General features: G+C 41.3%; 1 protein-coding gene and 1 long non-coding RNA gene across 2 annotated transcripts; both read left to right on the top strand.

Annotated features, from left to right (window-relative positions):
• The first annotated feature begins 59 nt into the window (after positions 1–59).
• On the top strand, positions 60–5,955 carry LOC118236304 (eukaryotic translation initiation factor 4E type 2-like). The gene is made up of 7 exons (XM_035434555.1): positions 60–266; positions 1,458–1,563; positions 2,036–2,170; positions 3,094–3,198; positions 3,453–3,605; positions 4,160–4,296; positions 4,695–5,955. The coding sequence occupies exons 1-7, from the start codon at positions 250–252 to the stop codon at positions 4,732–4,734; spliced, it is 693 nt and encodes a 230-aa protein (XP_035290446.1). The 5' UTR covers positions 60–249; the 3' UTR covers positions 4,735–5,955.
• Positions 5,956–8,388: 2,433 nt separating this feature from the next.
• On the top strand, positions 8,389–9,704 carry LOC118236305. Its single transcript, XR_004767014.1, has 2 exons — positions 8,389–9,119; positions 9,311–9,704. It is a non-coding gene; the product is annotated as an uncharacterized LOC118236305 (long non-coding RNA).
• Positions 9,705–13,010: the final 3,306 nt, after the last annotated feature.

The raw sequence follows: 13,010 nt of genomic DNA, 5'->3' as shown, positions 1-13,010 counted from the left end.
GCCACAACAGTTTTATGCAACTCGATTTATTTGTAACGCAATGTGGCTTTTTGTCCGAATATTCTTTCCGTTGTTTGGGTTGAACTGCGACTGCTCGGTTGTTCATGGATGACGGCGTCTAATAGTGGCTTTGCAATCTATTGCTTCACTTTCTTTTTGTCTACTTGTTTTTATCCTATTTGCTGTAAATAACGATTTGCTTTACGACTGCTTTTTGGTGTTTCGAGACTTGCTAGCTAGTAGCAAGCAATGAATCAGTTTGACCAGTAAGTTAACAAATTAGCTAGCTAATTGCTAACGTAGAAGCTAGCAAACCTACTTGTTCTTTAGCGTTGTAGTTTCTGTGTCTGGAGTTCAGCAGAGACGTTCATTGCCTGTCAGAATTAACTGATATTCAGCCAATTTAACCATGGCAGACAGCGGTAATGTTAGCTAATTTTAAGTATCATAGTTGTGCTACAAAGAATTTGTCGCTAGTTGGAAACAATAAGCTATAGCATTAGCTAGCTATTGTTAGCGTTAGATTAGTTTCAGCAACGTTGGCTTATTAACTATCATTAAAATGTTGTGTAAGGTGCACGCTGGAACGCTGCTAGTGCTGAGAATAGTGGTAATGTAATTCAGTGGTTCCCAAACTCGGTCCTAGGGGACCGCTGTGTATCCTGGTTTTCGTTCCAACCACAATTGCAGTCCTAGGATTTTGACATGCTGTTAAGTCTTCTTAATTAGGTGCCTTAATGTTTTGAGGGCTTTTTTACCCACCTAAGCCCCATTATTTTAGAAATGGCTACGTGTGCCTTATAGCATAAATGTTCACATTGTACTTATTGTGATATATTGCATACAACAACATGTTTGAAAGTGTGGACACGTCCACGAAAATTAGTAATTTGACAATGAAGAATTCAAAGGCAAAGTAAATGAAAACGAGCCAAACCTGCACTGTGTTCATATGCTTAAGGAAAAAATGATGAAAGAAAAACGTGTTCAACAACCTAATTAGAAGCCTGTTGATTCATCTCAGTCTTTAATCAGATCTGCAGTGTAGCTCAATAAGTAACCTACAATGTGAACATCATGCTTTTATTCTTTGTGACTAGCATAGCTATTTCTGACATGATGTAGCTTAAGAGGGTAAATAATTCCTCTATGAAAAGCACCTAATTAAGAAAAATTAACAGCTTGTTTAATTTCTCTGATTGCAATTGTGGTTGGGACAGAAACCAGCATACTCAGGGGGTCCCCCAAGCCCGAGTTTGAGAATCACTGCTGTACCGAATCAGAGGGGACATGACTGGATGAGACCCAGAAATGTCTGGATTGATAGGGCAGTATGTGATCAGTGTTATTAGTATTTAAGACACCCATGTTTTTTTCTTTGGGTCCATGATTCATTGTAGTGTTCCTGGGTACATGTGTTGCTGGACATTTAATCTGTTTTCTATCTGCCACTATAGTTTGAAAGATGATGACACCGGAGACAATGAAGACCTGGCAGCCACCCGTGAAGGGAAGATGGACAGCAGTGGTGTCAACAATCACAATAACAACGTACGACGAAAGGTTGGTGTTTTGGTGGTTAGCTTACTAGTCTTACCTAGGTAGGTAGGAAGGTATATATTGGAGCCACCTGAATGAAGAAGCAGGAATAATGCTCTTGCATAGCTGGACAACAATACATTGCATTACTGCCATTTAGCAGATGGTTTAATCCTGAGTGGTTTACAAGTGCATAGGTCAGAAATCAAAGTGCAGTAATTCCCTAGAGTGGGTAAAGTAACTTAAAGGCACAGTTCAGCCAAAAATGAAGTAAAGGTATGTTTACACCCAGAGTGCTAGCTGGACCTGGTTTCTCTGATCAGGTGTCAAATAGCCTATATAGTGAAAATCTGTAATGTGTCACACACATATGTGGCAGGGCAACCACAATCGTATTGCCATAGCAACACATATAGCATGCAGGAACGTGGAAACCACATATACAGCATGCATAACATATGCCCCACAACACTCTCTCTGTCTCTCTCTCTCCCAGGCCATTTCTCCAGGGGCAGGTGAACACCCTCTCCAGTACAACTACACGTTTTGGTACTTCCGCCGAACACCCAGCCGTCCTGCCAACACCCAGAGCTATGAGCAGAACATCCGCCAGATAGGCACGGTGGCCTCGGTCAGTTCTATTCGGGAATGGGTGGGAGTGGTCTGTGAATAACACTGAAGCCAGTGCTGCAGTGGTGAAATACAGTGCCGTCCAAAAGCATGGTAACAGTAGGGTAAAATCAGGTGTTTTTGCTTTGTACTTAAAGCATTTGGATTTGAGATGAAAAGATGAATATGGGACAAAAGTACAGGCAGTCGGCTTTTATTTCATGGTATTTACATGCATGTATGTTTAACTATCTTTCAGAAACGGCTGTTTTGTGTTGAGTCTCCCGACTTTCACCTGTGCAGAATTAAGTTAATGGATGAGCAAGGAAATGAAAGCAATAGGCACTGTAACACATATGCAAGGAAAATACCATGGGATAAAAGCTGATTGTACTTCTGTCTCATATTCATCTTTTTGATCTCAAATCAAAATGCCTCAAGTATATAGTAAAAATAATAAATTTCACTCTACTCTTACCATACTTTTGGAGGGCACTATACTTTTCACAGAAGACAGCCCAGCTCTTAAAGGATAACAAGAAGTTCTGAAGACACAAAAAATAAACTTTTTTTTTGCATTACCAGTACAGGTCTTTTGCAGCTGGCATCCTTCAGGTGTCAATAATAGTGATATAATACCACAAGATTCACATCTGGACAGATTAGGTTACACTGTCCAAATCAGGACTGCAGTTTAGCCTTTAAGAGAAAACCCTGTGTGCTGATTCAAATGGATGGAAGCTGTAGCATTTAGTTCTAAGAAGTACCTCACTCATGGGCACAGTGGCGCTCATTTTCAAAAAGCACTGTTGACTATTTGGACTATTCTGCTTACCCACTGAAAGGCAGACAAACTAGTCTGACTTGCTTTGGCAGCTCGTCAGTCTCTTTCGCTTGGGTAAGTCTGTCTGCCTACTTATAAACCCTTCCTATTGTCTGTCTTAGGTGGAGCAGTTCTGGAAGCTCTACAGTCACCTGGTGCGGCCGGGAGACCTGATTGGCCACAGTGACTTCCACATCTTCAAGGAGGGCATCAAGCCCATGTGGGAGGTGAGTAGAGGCAGAGGAGACATTGATGTCTGGCTTATTTTGTGTGGCTGTACGCGTGTGTGAGAGAGAATGGAAAAGAGTGCGAAAATGATGTAGGACATTCAGTTGCTGCAGCTGTGTGTGCTGTTGACTGTTCGGTGTGTAATTGTTGGAAGCTTCTGGAGTACACACCGTGGCCTTACTTTGCATGCTGATAGCAGCCGTTTTCCCCCATTTGCATTGATGTGTTTTCCATAATTGGCCCGCTTCCTCAGGATGAAGCAAACAAGAACGGAGGGAAGTGGATCATTCGCCTGCGGAAGGGGCTGGCCTCACGGTTCTGGGAGAACATCATTCTGGCCATGCTGGGGGAGCAGTTTATGGTGGGAGAGGAGATCTGCGGTGTGGTGGTGTCTATCCGCTTCCAGGTCAGTTACTTGGGGGGCATTGGAGCCCTAGGTGTGCTTCTGGGGCATACAGTGAGGGCAGGAGCATAGGAAACACAGGGGATGAGGGGGACACATCCCTTCCAATATTTACAGGAGTTTATGTCCCCCTAAAACTTAAACTGAGATTGGGAGTTGTTTTACCGCTATGCTGCAAAACATGCTTGGGGCCTTTCATTTTGAAAAGCCTTGCACATTGTGTTTCATTATTTCCTACCAACTGCAATTGAGTTGAATTTCTCTAACTCTGAATTCATCGGCAGAAATAATTTCTGTAGTGTGCAGAGAAGTTAACTGGTAATGTTTTCCCCTTCTTTTTGCCTGTAAATATGTAATATTTCCCTGATATTGAAATGTGTTTACACTCGCTTCACCATTCTTAAAACAGCAAGGTAATTGATAAGTTGCTAAAGTTGCTAGCTAGCATCACTTGCAAGACCTCTTCCAATCTTACCAGCTAGCTAAAATGACAAAGTTGAAACTGGACGTTGAATGTGTGTGCATTCGTGTGTTAATTTTATGGCATAACCCTACAGGAGGATATCCTGTCAATCTGGAACAAGACTGCCAACGACCAAGTGACTACTTCTCGTATCAGAGACACACTGCGCCGAGTCCTCAATTTGCCCCCCAACACCATAATGGAGTACAAAACCCACAACGATAGCCTCAAGTAAGTTTACACAAAAACTTGTATGCGTAAGCACAAGCACACACAGTCTGTTATTTTGACTCATGGCTCTCTTAAAATCAGCTTGACTCCGATTGCTAGCCACAAGCTTTTTCTTTCGCAGGCATGTGCACACACACACGCATACGCATGCACACGCACATGCAGTATTGATACCTGGATGACTTGTCCTTATATCTGTGGTTAGAGGCAGCATTTTTCCCCTCAGTGTTTTTGGTGACTTTGGCTTGAAGTTGAGAAGAAAGTTGTCAGGGCAGACGCACAAACTACAAGACCTTTGAGGCGGTTATATTGCACATACCCCACATGCATGCACTTTCTTTAATGTGTTTGCTGAGTCTCCCCCTCTCTTCACTGTCTATTTCTTTGCTTTCCCATAGGGACAATTCCAGTTTTCGCAACACGAAGATCGCATTGTGATGGACCTGAAAGGGACAAAGGGGGCCGGTGACATGCATATAGCCCTGTATCTCTTGCTACTAATGGACCTCGTCTTGGACAACTGTGGAAAATGTGTGGGGTGTGAGAGAGAGAGAGAGCCAGGGTGTGAGCGAGAGCAAAAGAGGGCGACTGGGCGAGCAGAAGGCGTGTGTGTGCGCATGTGTGCGTGTGTGTTTCTGCACATGTATGTGTGTGTTCTGCTCTCAGGGTACCTAAAACTTGTATTTCCTCTTACAGGCTGTGTATCTGTGAGTAGGCAGGGAGTCATATTGCTTGAATTTCTGGTTTTAATTTTTGTGATATGTCTTATCACCTGTGTGTAGGCATTTATTTGTCCCCAGTGGTACCTATGAAAGTTTGTATATGTTTTTGTTAGTTTTTTCAGTGTAGACTGGTGATCATTCGCATATATTCAGAGGTTTAGCACAGAAAAATGTTTTTTTAAAAGAGAGCATTATTGCTTAGATATTGTAGAGATGAATGGAGCAACATAGGAGCAGGTACTGCTCACCCTCCCTTCAGTCAACTGGGATTTGTAGCATTTTCCGCTGGCTGATACCTTAGGCTTATTTTGACAGGAAATTCCACATGTTGAAGTGCTCAATAATGTTTTAAAGAAGGTTGACAGTATGTCTACAACTGCACATAACAGGTAATTGAAGGTTATATAATGCTAAGAATGCAGTTAATGCAAACAAAAATCTCACAATTTTTAGTAAAATTATGTTTTGTCAGAAACAACGCGTTGTATCTGGTGTTACTTGTACTGAGCTCAAGTTGACTGGGAGCTGCCATTCCTTTCAAGTGAAGAAACGGGGTACGTACATGTACTAGACTTACCATCAAAACATGATCAATAAGGGGTAGCTGATCCTGTTAAGTCATTGTTCTGCTGCATGGATGGGACCCCGTGTGGTGATTGGTTTTACTGTCACCCTGGGATTGGAGGGTTTCAGTCGGCCAGAATGACAGCACCTCATGGTAATGTCGAAGCAGGTGATGTCAGCCACACTTCCTGCCACACCAATGCCTACACACTTGTTTGTGAGGGGGGCGCATGCTTGACTGGGACCCCCCGAATTGATAGGAGATTGAGCATTGCAGTGTGCGCATTATTGAATGTTACAAACTAGGGAGATAAATAGTAAAGAAGTAAAATGATTAAATGATTGAACAGAATAAAGTAAACAAAGGAGTTATTATTTTTGTTCCACAGACTGTATGTCTTGTTCTGTGCTACTTTGCCGCTGACACATACATGTCGGTGATGGAGAGCACATCAGCTAACATAGTCTGCCTTTCCATTGGTGTGGTAGCTTTTGGCCTTAGAGAACTACTTGATGCGTTTGTGCTGTTCCTTGGCACACTGTGCCACTTGTCATCTGCTTCCACGTGAGAACAGATTTAAGTGCTCGCCATAAAAAAAATTAATATGGCCGGAATACTCTGGTGATTCCAGAGTACAAAACCATCTGCTTTAACAGGCACCTCTGACTGTAGATTTGAGGCACTTGTGCTGGCAGCTCCAAAAGCACCACGGTGTTCCCTTGAGCTGTAAATGAGGGTGAAATCACTTTAATATGTTCCAGTATCCCAGTTGTTGCACATCATCTCACTTGTACATATCCTGTGAGACAAGCCCCTGTTTGGAGATGTCAGTACCAGGGTCAGAGCACTCCCTCTATAAACCCCCTCCATTTTGGGCTGCCACTTGTTGGAGAGGGCCAGTTTTCCTCCCCTTTGCTTTCTTCCAGTTGGCTGTAAGCAATACCAACTCAATCCATGTCTGTACAGCACCAAAGGTTTGCCACTTTTCACGGTTTTCTGTAACGTTTGCTACTTTTCAAGATTTTCCTATAAACATCTTCTGCAACCACTCCCTTAGGCCCAGAATTTGGATAAAAACTACGGGAATCCAGCCTAGTCTCTGTTTTACGAATCAGGGTACCTAGGTGAAGCAATAAACTGTTCCGGGATTTGCAGATATCCAGCTAACTCAGTAACCCTACTTCGTGAAATACAACCCTGGTAAAACAGTGTCCCCAATAAAAGTGAACATAAAACTCCTTCCTAAAATCTATATAATTGTTTGACAAAGATGCCCACGTTGAACTGCAACCTCAGTCTATAAACTCAAGTGCAAATTTATCACGAATCCTCATACAGGAGATGGCTGATGAATAAATCCTGAAACAATATGCTTAAATATTGTTCGCAGGGGGAGGTGGAAATACTGCTCAAAACCAGAGACTGCGCGTGTCTTTATGCTGTAAAATGCGCAAGCAATTACTGTCATCTCGTAACTTCCTAGTTTGATTAAGAAAGAAAGCGAAACCAAAGTGCAAAAATCTTTACCACTTTCATTTTAAAACGCGGAGTTGCTGTAAAAAAAAAACAACCGTCTGTGCTGTAAGATTACAGGCCTCAGTATAAAATCAAAGTTCTGGAAGAAAATATCCTAGAGTTATTTACGGAAAATTACAGGTAGGTCAGTGGATTCCGTCAAGCTAATACAGCTATTTATGTAGCCTACCAATAAAGTATTGAGTGGGCTTATCTTTAAGACGTCAGTGTTGTGGGTCTTTCAAGCTTAAGAGTGCTTATGAGCTTGAACAGAAAGAGAAAGATACTAAATCTGTTTTTTTTCTAACAGAATTACTGTTTTCTTCATTCAGTTTGAGAATGTAATTACAGTTACTTTCTTTGTATTCTTGCCAGGTTCTCAAACATGAGTACATCTGCGGTGCTGACACAGGTAGGGTATAAAGTAAAAATACAGGGGGGGGGGGGGGGGGTATATACGTTTAAAATAAATTTAAAAATATTTTTTCTCCCCTGACGAAATACATGTATGGCAAGTAGAGTATGCCAGCGGCCGGCTTCGTATTGCAGGTTGATTTGAAAAGCTGACATGTAAAAGTTCATGTATTCCTATGTTTTTATGTTTTGTTTGTGGGGATGTCCCTCTGTGTGTCTGTCCACCTCGCCGCCTAGTGTCCTCGCTGCAAGCAGGAGCAGGCTAAAATAGTGGGGGATCAGCGTGCTGTGTGCAGTCTCTGCTCCAAGGCCCTACGACGTGTGTACCAGTTCTGTTGGGCATGCCGACGGGAATGGCAGGGGGAGAACTGCAGCAATACCTGCGACCTTCCTGGATGTGCCTTACGGGCTGCTCTTCTGTCTGACGTCGTGATCACCGACCCAGTGAGCTCCGTACTGGGATGCCCCTTTTTCCGGGCGTGCCCGGCGTGCAAAACCCTTCTGACGCATTCAGGGGAGGGCTGTCCATATATTGAATGTCCGCAGTGCTGTACAAATTTCTGCTTTCGCTGTATTAGGGAGGAGTGTGATGGTTATGTTGGTTATGAATTTGATGAGAATCCTGAATCTGATGATGATGATGATGATGATGATGATGATGAGGAATACGATGGATATTCAGATTATTGTGATGTTGCTAAACCGTGCACTGTGATAGATAATAGCACAGCTCTCGAAGCATTGGGGTTATAGTGATTGCTGTTTCTGCCGTGAAAGGTTGAAATCAGCTGTATTCATTCTGAAACAAAATGGTTTCATTTGATCTTATTTCTTTGGATTGATTAATGTCTTTAGAATTAAAATAAAAATGTAACTTAAGTTGTTGACTGATTGGATTTTAAATCACACAGAATTGTTTTCTATATATTTGTTTTTGGTCTTTGTTAATTATTACAATAAGTTCTGCCCAGTGGGTAGAATAAATGTCAAGTCATTCATGTCACTGCTGATCTCTTTACTGTACACCTGTTGTGTAACAAATATAAAACTCACTTTTACAACTGGGTGTACGGCAGAAAACAGACTGTTAAAGTTGTCACTTTATCACACCTGCTAACTCCCTGTCAGCACAGTATGATATGTGCTCAGTTGCAGAACATCCTACTGGATCAGCATTATGTAAAAGTTGGGTTCTCCATAATACAGTGTAATCATGTTTTGTATTGTTGTAAAGCCGTTGTTATGGGAACAAGTTGGTGACTTGGGTGCTGTGGTGCAAAAGATCTTGATACCTATGGGTCAGCACCCAGCCAGACACAAAGGTTACTCAGTGTGGTATGCTTACAGACAGTGCAAGCTGGCTCATTAATGTACTGTTTTTTTATGTTTGTGTCTATATTTGATGTCTTGGTGTTTGCTTTTTTAGTCTCCTCCATCTACTATGCATAATTGTTAGCTCAAAGGAAATGTTAAAACACAATTTTGGAGTCAGAAAATTGAGATCATTAAATTAATCCCGTACCAGTAGCACTGGGTAAGACTACATGCGTTTCTTCACCACTCAGGTACTTCGGCTGTTTGGTTTATCTGAGGGGCTTCTTACACAGGTATATACTGTACACTTTGAAATATGATTCATTGCTATTTTCTGTTTTGATTTTATTTGAACGAATTAATTCTAAACATATACATCTTTGCAAACTATCTTGTTTTGTATGAAATGAGTAGTGATAATAAAATGTATGTTACAGCATGTGAAAACCAAGTGTAGCTGACACTTTTCTCCTTTGTCCTGCAGATGGCAGACAAAACCTACAGATCATTTACTTAAGGCCTTGAGTCCAATCAGTTCAATTTCAGAAGTGGAACTCATTTTGAAATTTTTTATTTTAATTGGATTTAAATTCTGTGTTTCTGTGGACAAATATAAAATATAGACAATGAACAACATTTTTTCCTTTACATTTAATCAGACACTCTTATCCTTAGTGACTCACATAGATTGCATTCTTTTAACTTATGATCCATTTATACAGCTGGATATTTGCTGAAGCAATTCAGGTTATGTACCTTAGTTAAGGTTACAACAGCAGAACCGTGCCTAGGAATCAAACCTATAACCTTGGACCATTATACTATACTGCCACCCTTAAGACTGAATATCAGACTGGATATAAAAATAATTTTCTCAATAATTGTTTCCCTTATGTTTCTCATTCCTTTATGTGACAAAAGAAAGCTTGTATATAAAAGACACCAGAATCCAAGGCCATCTATAGTCTGATTTCTTGACTCACTGGCTGGGAAATTCTATGCAACTGCATAGCGATGAGACCTAAGTGTATACTTCACCTTAAATAGAGTGGTACATATGCCTGGCTATTTGTGACAATAAGGTTATTTACTTAACTGCTGCAAAGTATAAGTATTTAATCTCAAATTAATACCACAAATAATTTTGATACTGGTGGGTTTTATTCTTTTGTTTCTGGAATGTATTGATGTACTATGAAAGCATAATTATTGCATCAAACTGTTTGAATTATACATAAGGGACAAAACTGAAAACACATTACCATAGCAATTTCTGTTAGGCTGATGTTGTATTAAATAATTTTGCAGTATCTCTCATTAAGGGAGATTTTTTTTCAACCCCTTCATATAGCTGGATATTTTAAGCAATTCAAGTTCAATACCTTGCTCAATGGTAGCTGCAATGGATAACTTCTCAACTTGGTTTAACTTCTCGTACACAGTAAAATGCCGCTGTCTCCCTCTTCCTCCTTTTGACGGTCTTGCATGTGGCTGCACTTTCCTCTCTCCTTTTTCCTTCCCTCATTGTATCACTGTACCCTCCACTTCCGCTTCATCTGGATTCTGGTGGTCTACCCATTCCCTTCCCTTCCCTACAACAAGGTGAGGTACACGTTGCAGTGCCAGCTAACCACATAGCTGATAGTTTTTGCTATTTTGCTTTCTGGTGGTAGTGGCTGTCTTGCAGTTTGCTCCCTGTGCTGGAGATGAGCCCAGTCTGTGAATCTCTATCTCCTCGTGTGACCTTGCAGTGAGAGGAATCCTGTGAGCCCTGGCTGCCCATCTCACACTGATAAGCAGATTGAAAGCAGCAACTAAGTTTAGCAGGACTAAATCTGACTAAATGTATTAATCCACCTGAAGAATGGCTCACAATTATTCTGAGATAAACAGAGATTGACAAACTACAGACTCCTCCAGACAATTCTCTGCCTAATTTCTCTTCCACTTTCCTTTCTCTCCAATTCTCCTCTCTCTGTCTCTGTCTCTTGACTTTTTGACTTCAGAAGTCAAAAACTCTTTCTCTTTCTTTTTCCTTTTCCCTTTCTCTTTCTCTCCCTCCTTGGCCCTGACAGGAAGACTGGTCTTACCGTGACTTCTACAGCCCATCTCAGGCTGGGACATTGCCAGAGTGTGCCAGGCCAGAGGGTAAAAGCTGACAAATGTTAATACCACATGGTATTAACCACATGGTATTAACAGTGTACAACTTGAACACGTTCCCTTTTTGCTCTATGACATCTACAGTGTGAACTTTGGTCTTAAACACAACCCCAGTTTATGGCCTTTCATAGAACTGTGCATTGGAGAGACCAGTCATGGTAACCTGTGAGGGCCAGGGTCACTGCAGTCTTGTGATTCTGTGGATACAAAAGGGAAACCAACCTGGTCAAATACTGGGACGTGTGGGAAGAATTGCAGTATGCATTATCTACCGAAAACAATGATTAGTGTATAGAATTTTCCCAAATATCGCGAAGTAGATGAGATACCATTCCTACGCTAAATGTGCTGTTTGGTAAATGCATTGGCAGTCCTTTTTTTCCAATTGGGAAAACTCTGCTACTACTGCATGGAAATGTGCTCAAATTCGAAATCAAATTTCTACTTTGTAACTTTGTAAAGTATATCAGAGTGCAAAATGTTTATTTATTCATTTTTCATTATTAATCCATTTTCATTGTTTTTCATTGTATTGTAGCTATTGACAACACTGAAAACGTTCTGGAGTTGGCTTCGATATATAAGTTAAATGCACCAAATTACCAAATTACACTTACCCTTTTACTCTTACAAGGATACTAATGGAGCAGAACCTGGAGTCCAGCGAGAAATAAGAAATGAATGGGTCCCAGATAGAACGAAACTTATCAGGTATACCCCGCCTTTCAAATCTCATTTTTTCCAAATTGAGGTAAGTCATAAAACCTATTGCCCAGTGAATATGGGAAGGTGGATTGATCTGCTTTTTAGAAGGAGTGAAAAAAGCTAGGGCATCATTCTGGAGAGAGGGCAAAGCTGCAGTTCTGGGGGGTAGGCCAGAAAGAGCGACCAAAGGGCAGGGATCAATATTAACCGCTGAAGCCTTGGAGAGTGAAGTAAGGGCTGATTGCCAGAATGAGAGCAGAACTGGGCAGAACCATCTATCCGATATAGTGTTGAGATCTGGTTTTATTTTAGAAATCAATGTCAATGTGAGTGGAGTGCAGAACAAAGCAGCCAAGGATAAATGCTGGGACCCAATGTATGGTGAACTGGGGAAAAAAAAAACATAATGACCAGAAGTGGGACTAAAGAACCACACATCAGAGATACCAAACGCATCCAAAATCCAAATCCAAAAAAAAGACTGAAGAAGTTTAAAGAAGGATTCAGTGTACGACTAAAGTCTCCTCCTGGAATTATATCATCATAATTTTAATTGGGAAGGACAGAAATAAATTTGGAGATGAAATGATGATCATACTAGTTTTGGGCATATATGTTTATGAGAAAAACCTTAGCCAAATAGAAAGAGAAAGAATATCCAAACACATGATATGAGAAAACAAAATATATGGTAAATGGACTGCATTTATATAGCGCTTTTATCCAAAGCGCTTTACAATTGATGCCTCTCATTCGCCAGAGCAGTTAGGGGTTAGGGGTTAGGTGTCTTGCTCAAGGACACTTCGACATGCCCAGGGCGGGGTTTGAACCGGCAACCCTCCGACTGCCAGACAATCGGTCTAACCTCCTGAGCTATGTCGCCCCTGTATATATAATAAGCAATAATGCAAAGGGAAAAAAGACTAATAATAATAATAATAATAATAATAATCATCATCATCATAATAATAACCCACAGAAGCCAGGGGGGGCACCCTGACCACAGGACTTATATACACCTTCCCAAGGGATACAATATTTTCCTTGAGAGCACCATGAAAAAAGTCAACAGTCTGAAACTATTGGGATTCCACAATCCTATAACCCTGATTATACAACCCAAGACAGTGATTGGCTCTAGCCATTATGGGGTTCTGAATCCTCACAACTGAAACTGAACTTCTGCCCTCAGGAAAAGGAGTCCCCTGCCCGCATATCCCTGAGTAAGTGTGTCACTGCCCAGGGTCCTGCTGCCCTCTCAGGCTTTGGGAGGAAACAGGAACAGCTGCCAGCAGCCAAAGAGGGGGATCAGCCCC

The sequence above is a fragment of the Anguilla anguilla genome, chromosome 9 (genome assembly GCF_013347855.1).
Source record: "Anguilla anguilla isolate fAngAng1 chromosome 9, fAngAng1.pri, whole genome shotgun sequence".
NCBI lineage: Eukaryota > Metazoa > Chordata > Actinopteri > Anguilliformes > Anguillidae > Anguilla > Anguilla anguilla.
This window is presented reverse-complemented; position numbering and strand designations above follow the sequence as displayed.

Coding starts and splice junctions, on each gene's coding strand:
- LOC118236304 (XM_035434555.1), top strand. Junction 1,564..2,035: donor ATAACAACGTACGACGAAAG/GTTGGTGTTTTG, acceptor TCTCTCTCCCAG/GCCATTTCTCCAGGGGCAGG. Junction 3,199..3,452: donor GCATCAAGCCCATGTGGGAG/GTGAGTAGAGGC, acceptor CCGCTTCCTCAG/GATGAAGCAAACAAGAACGG.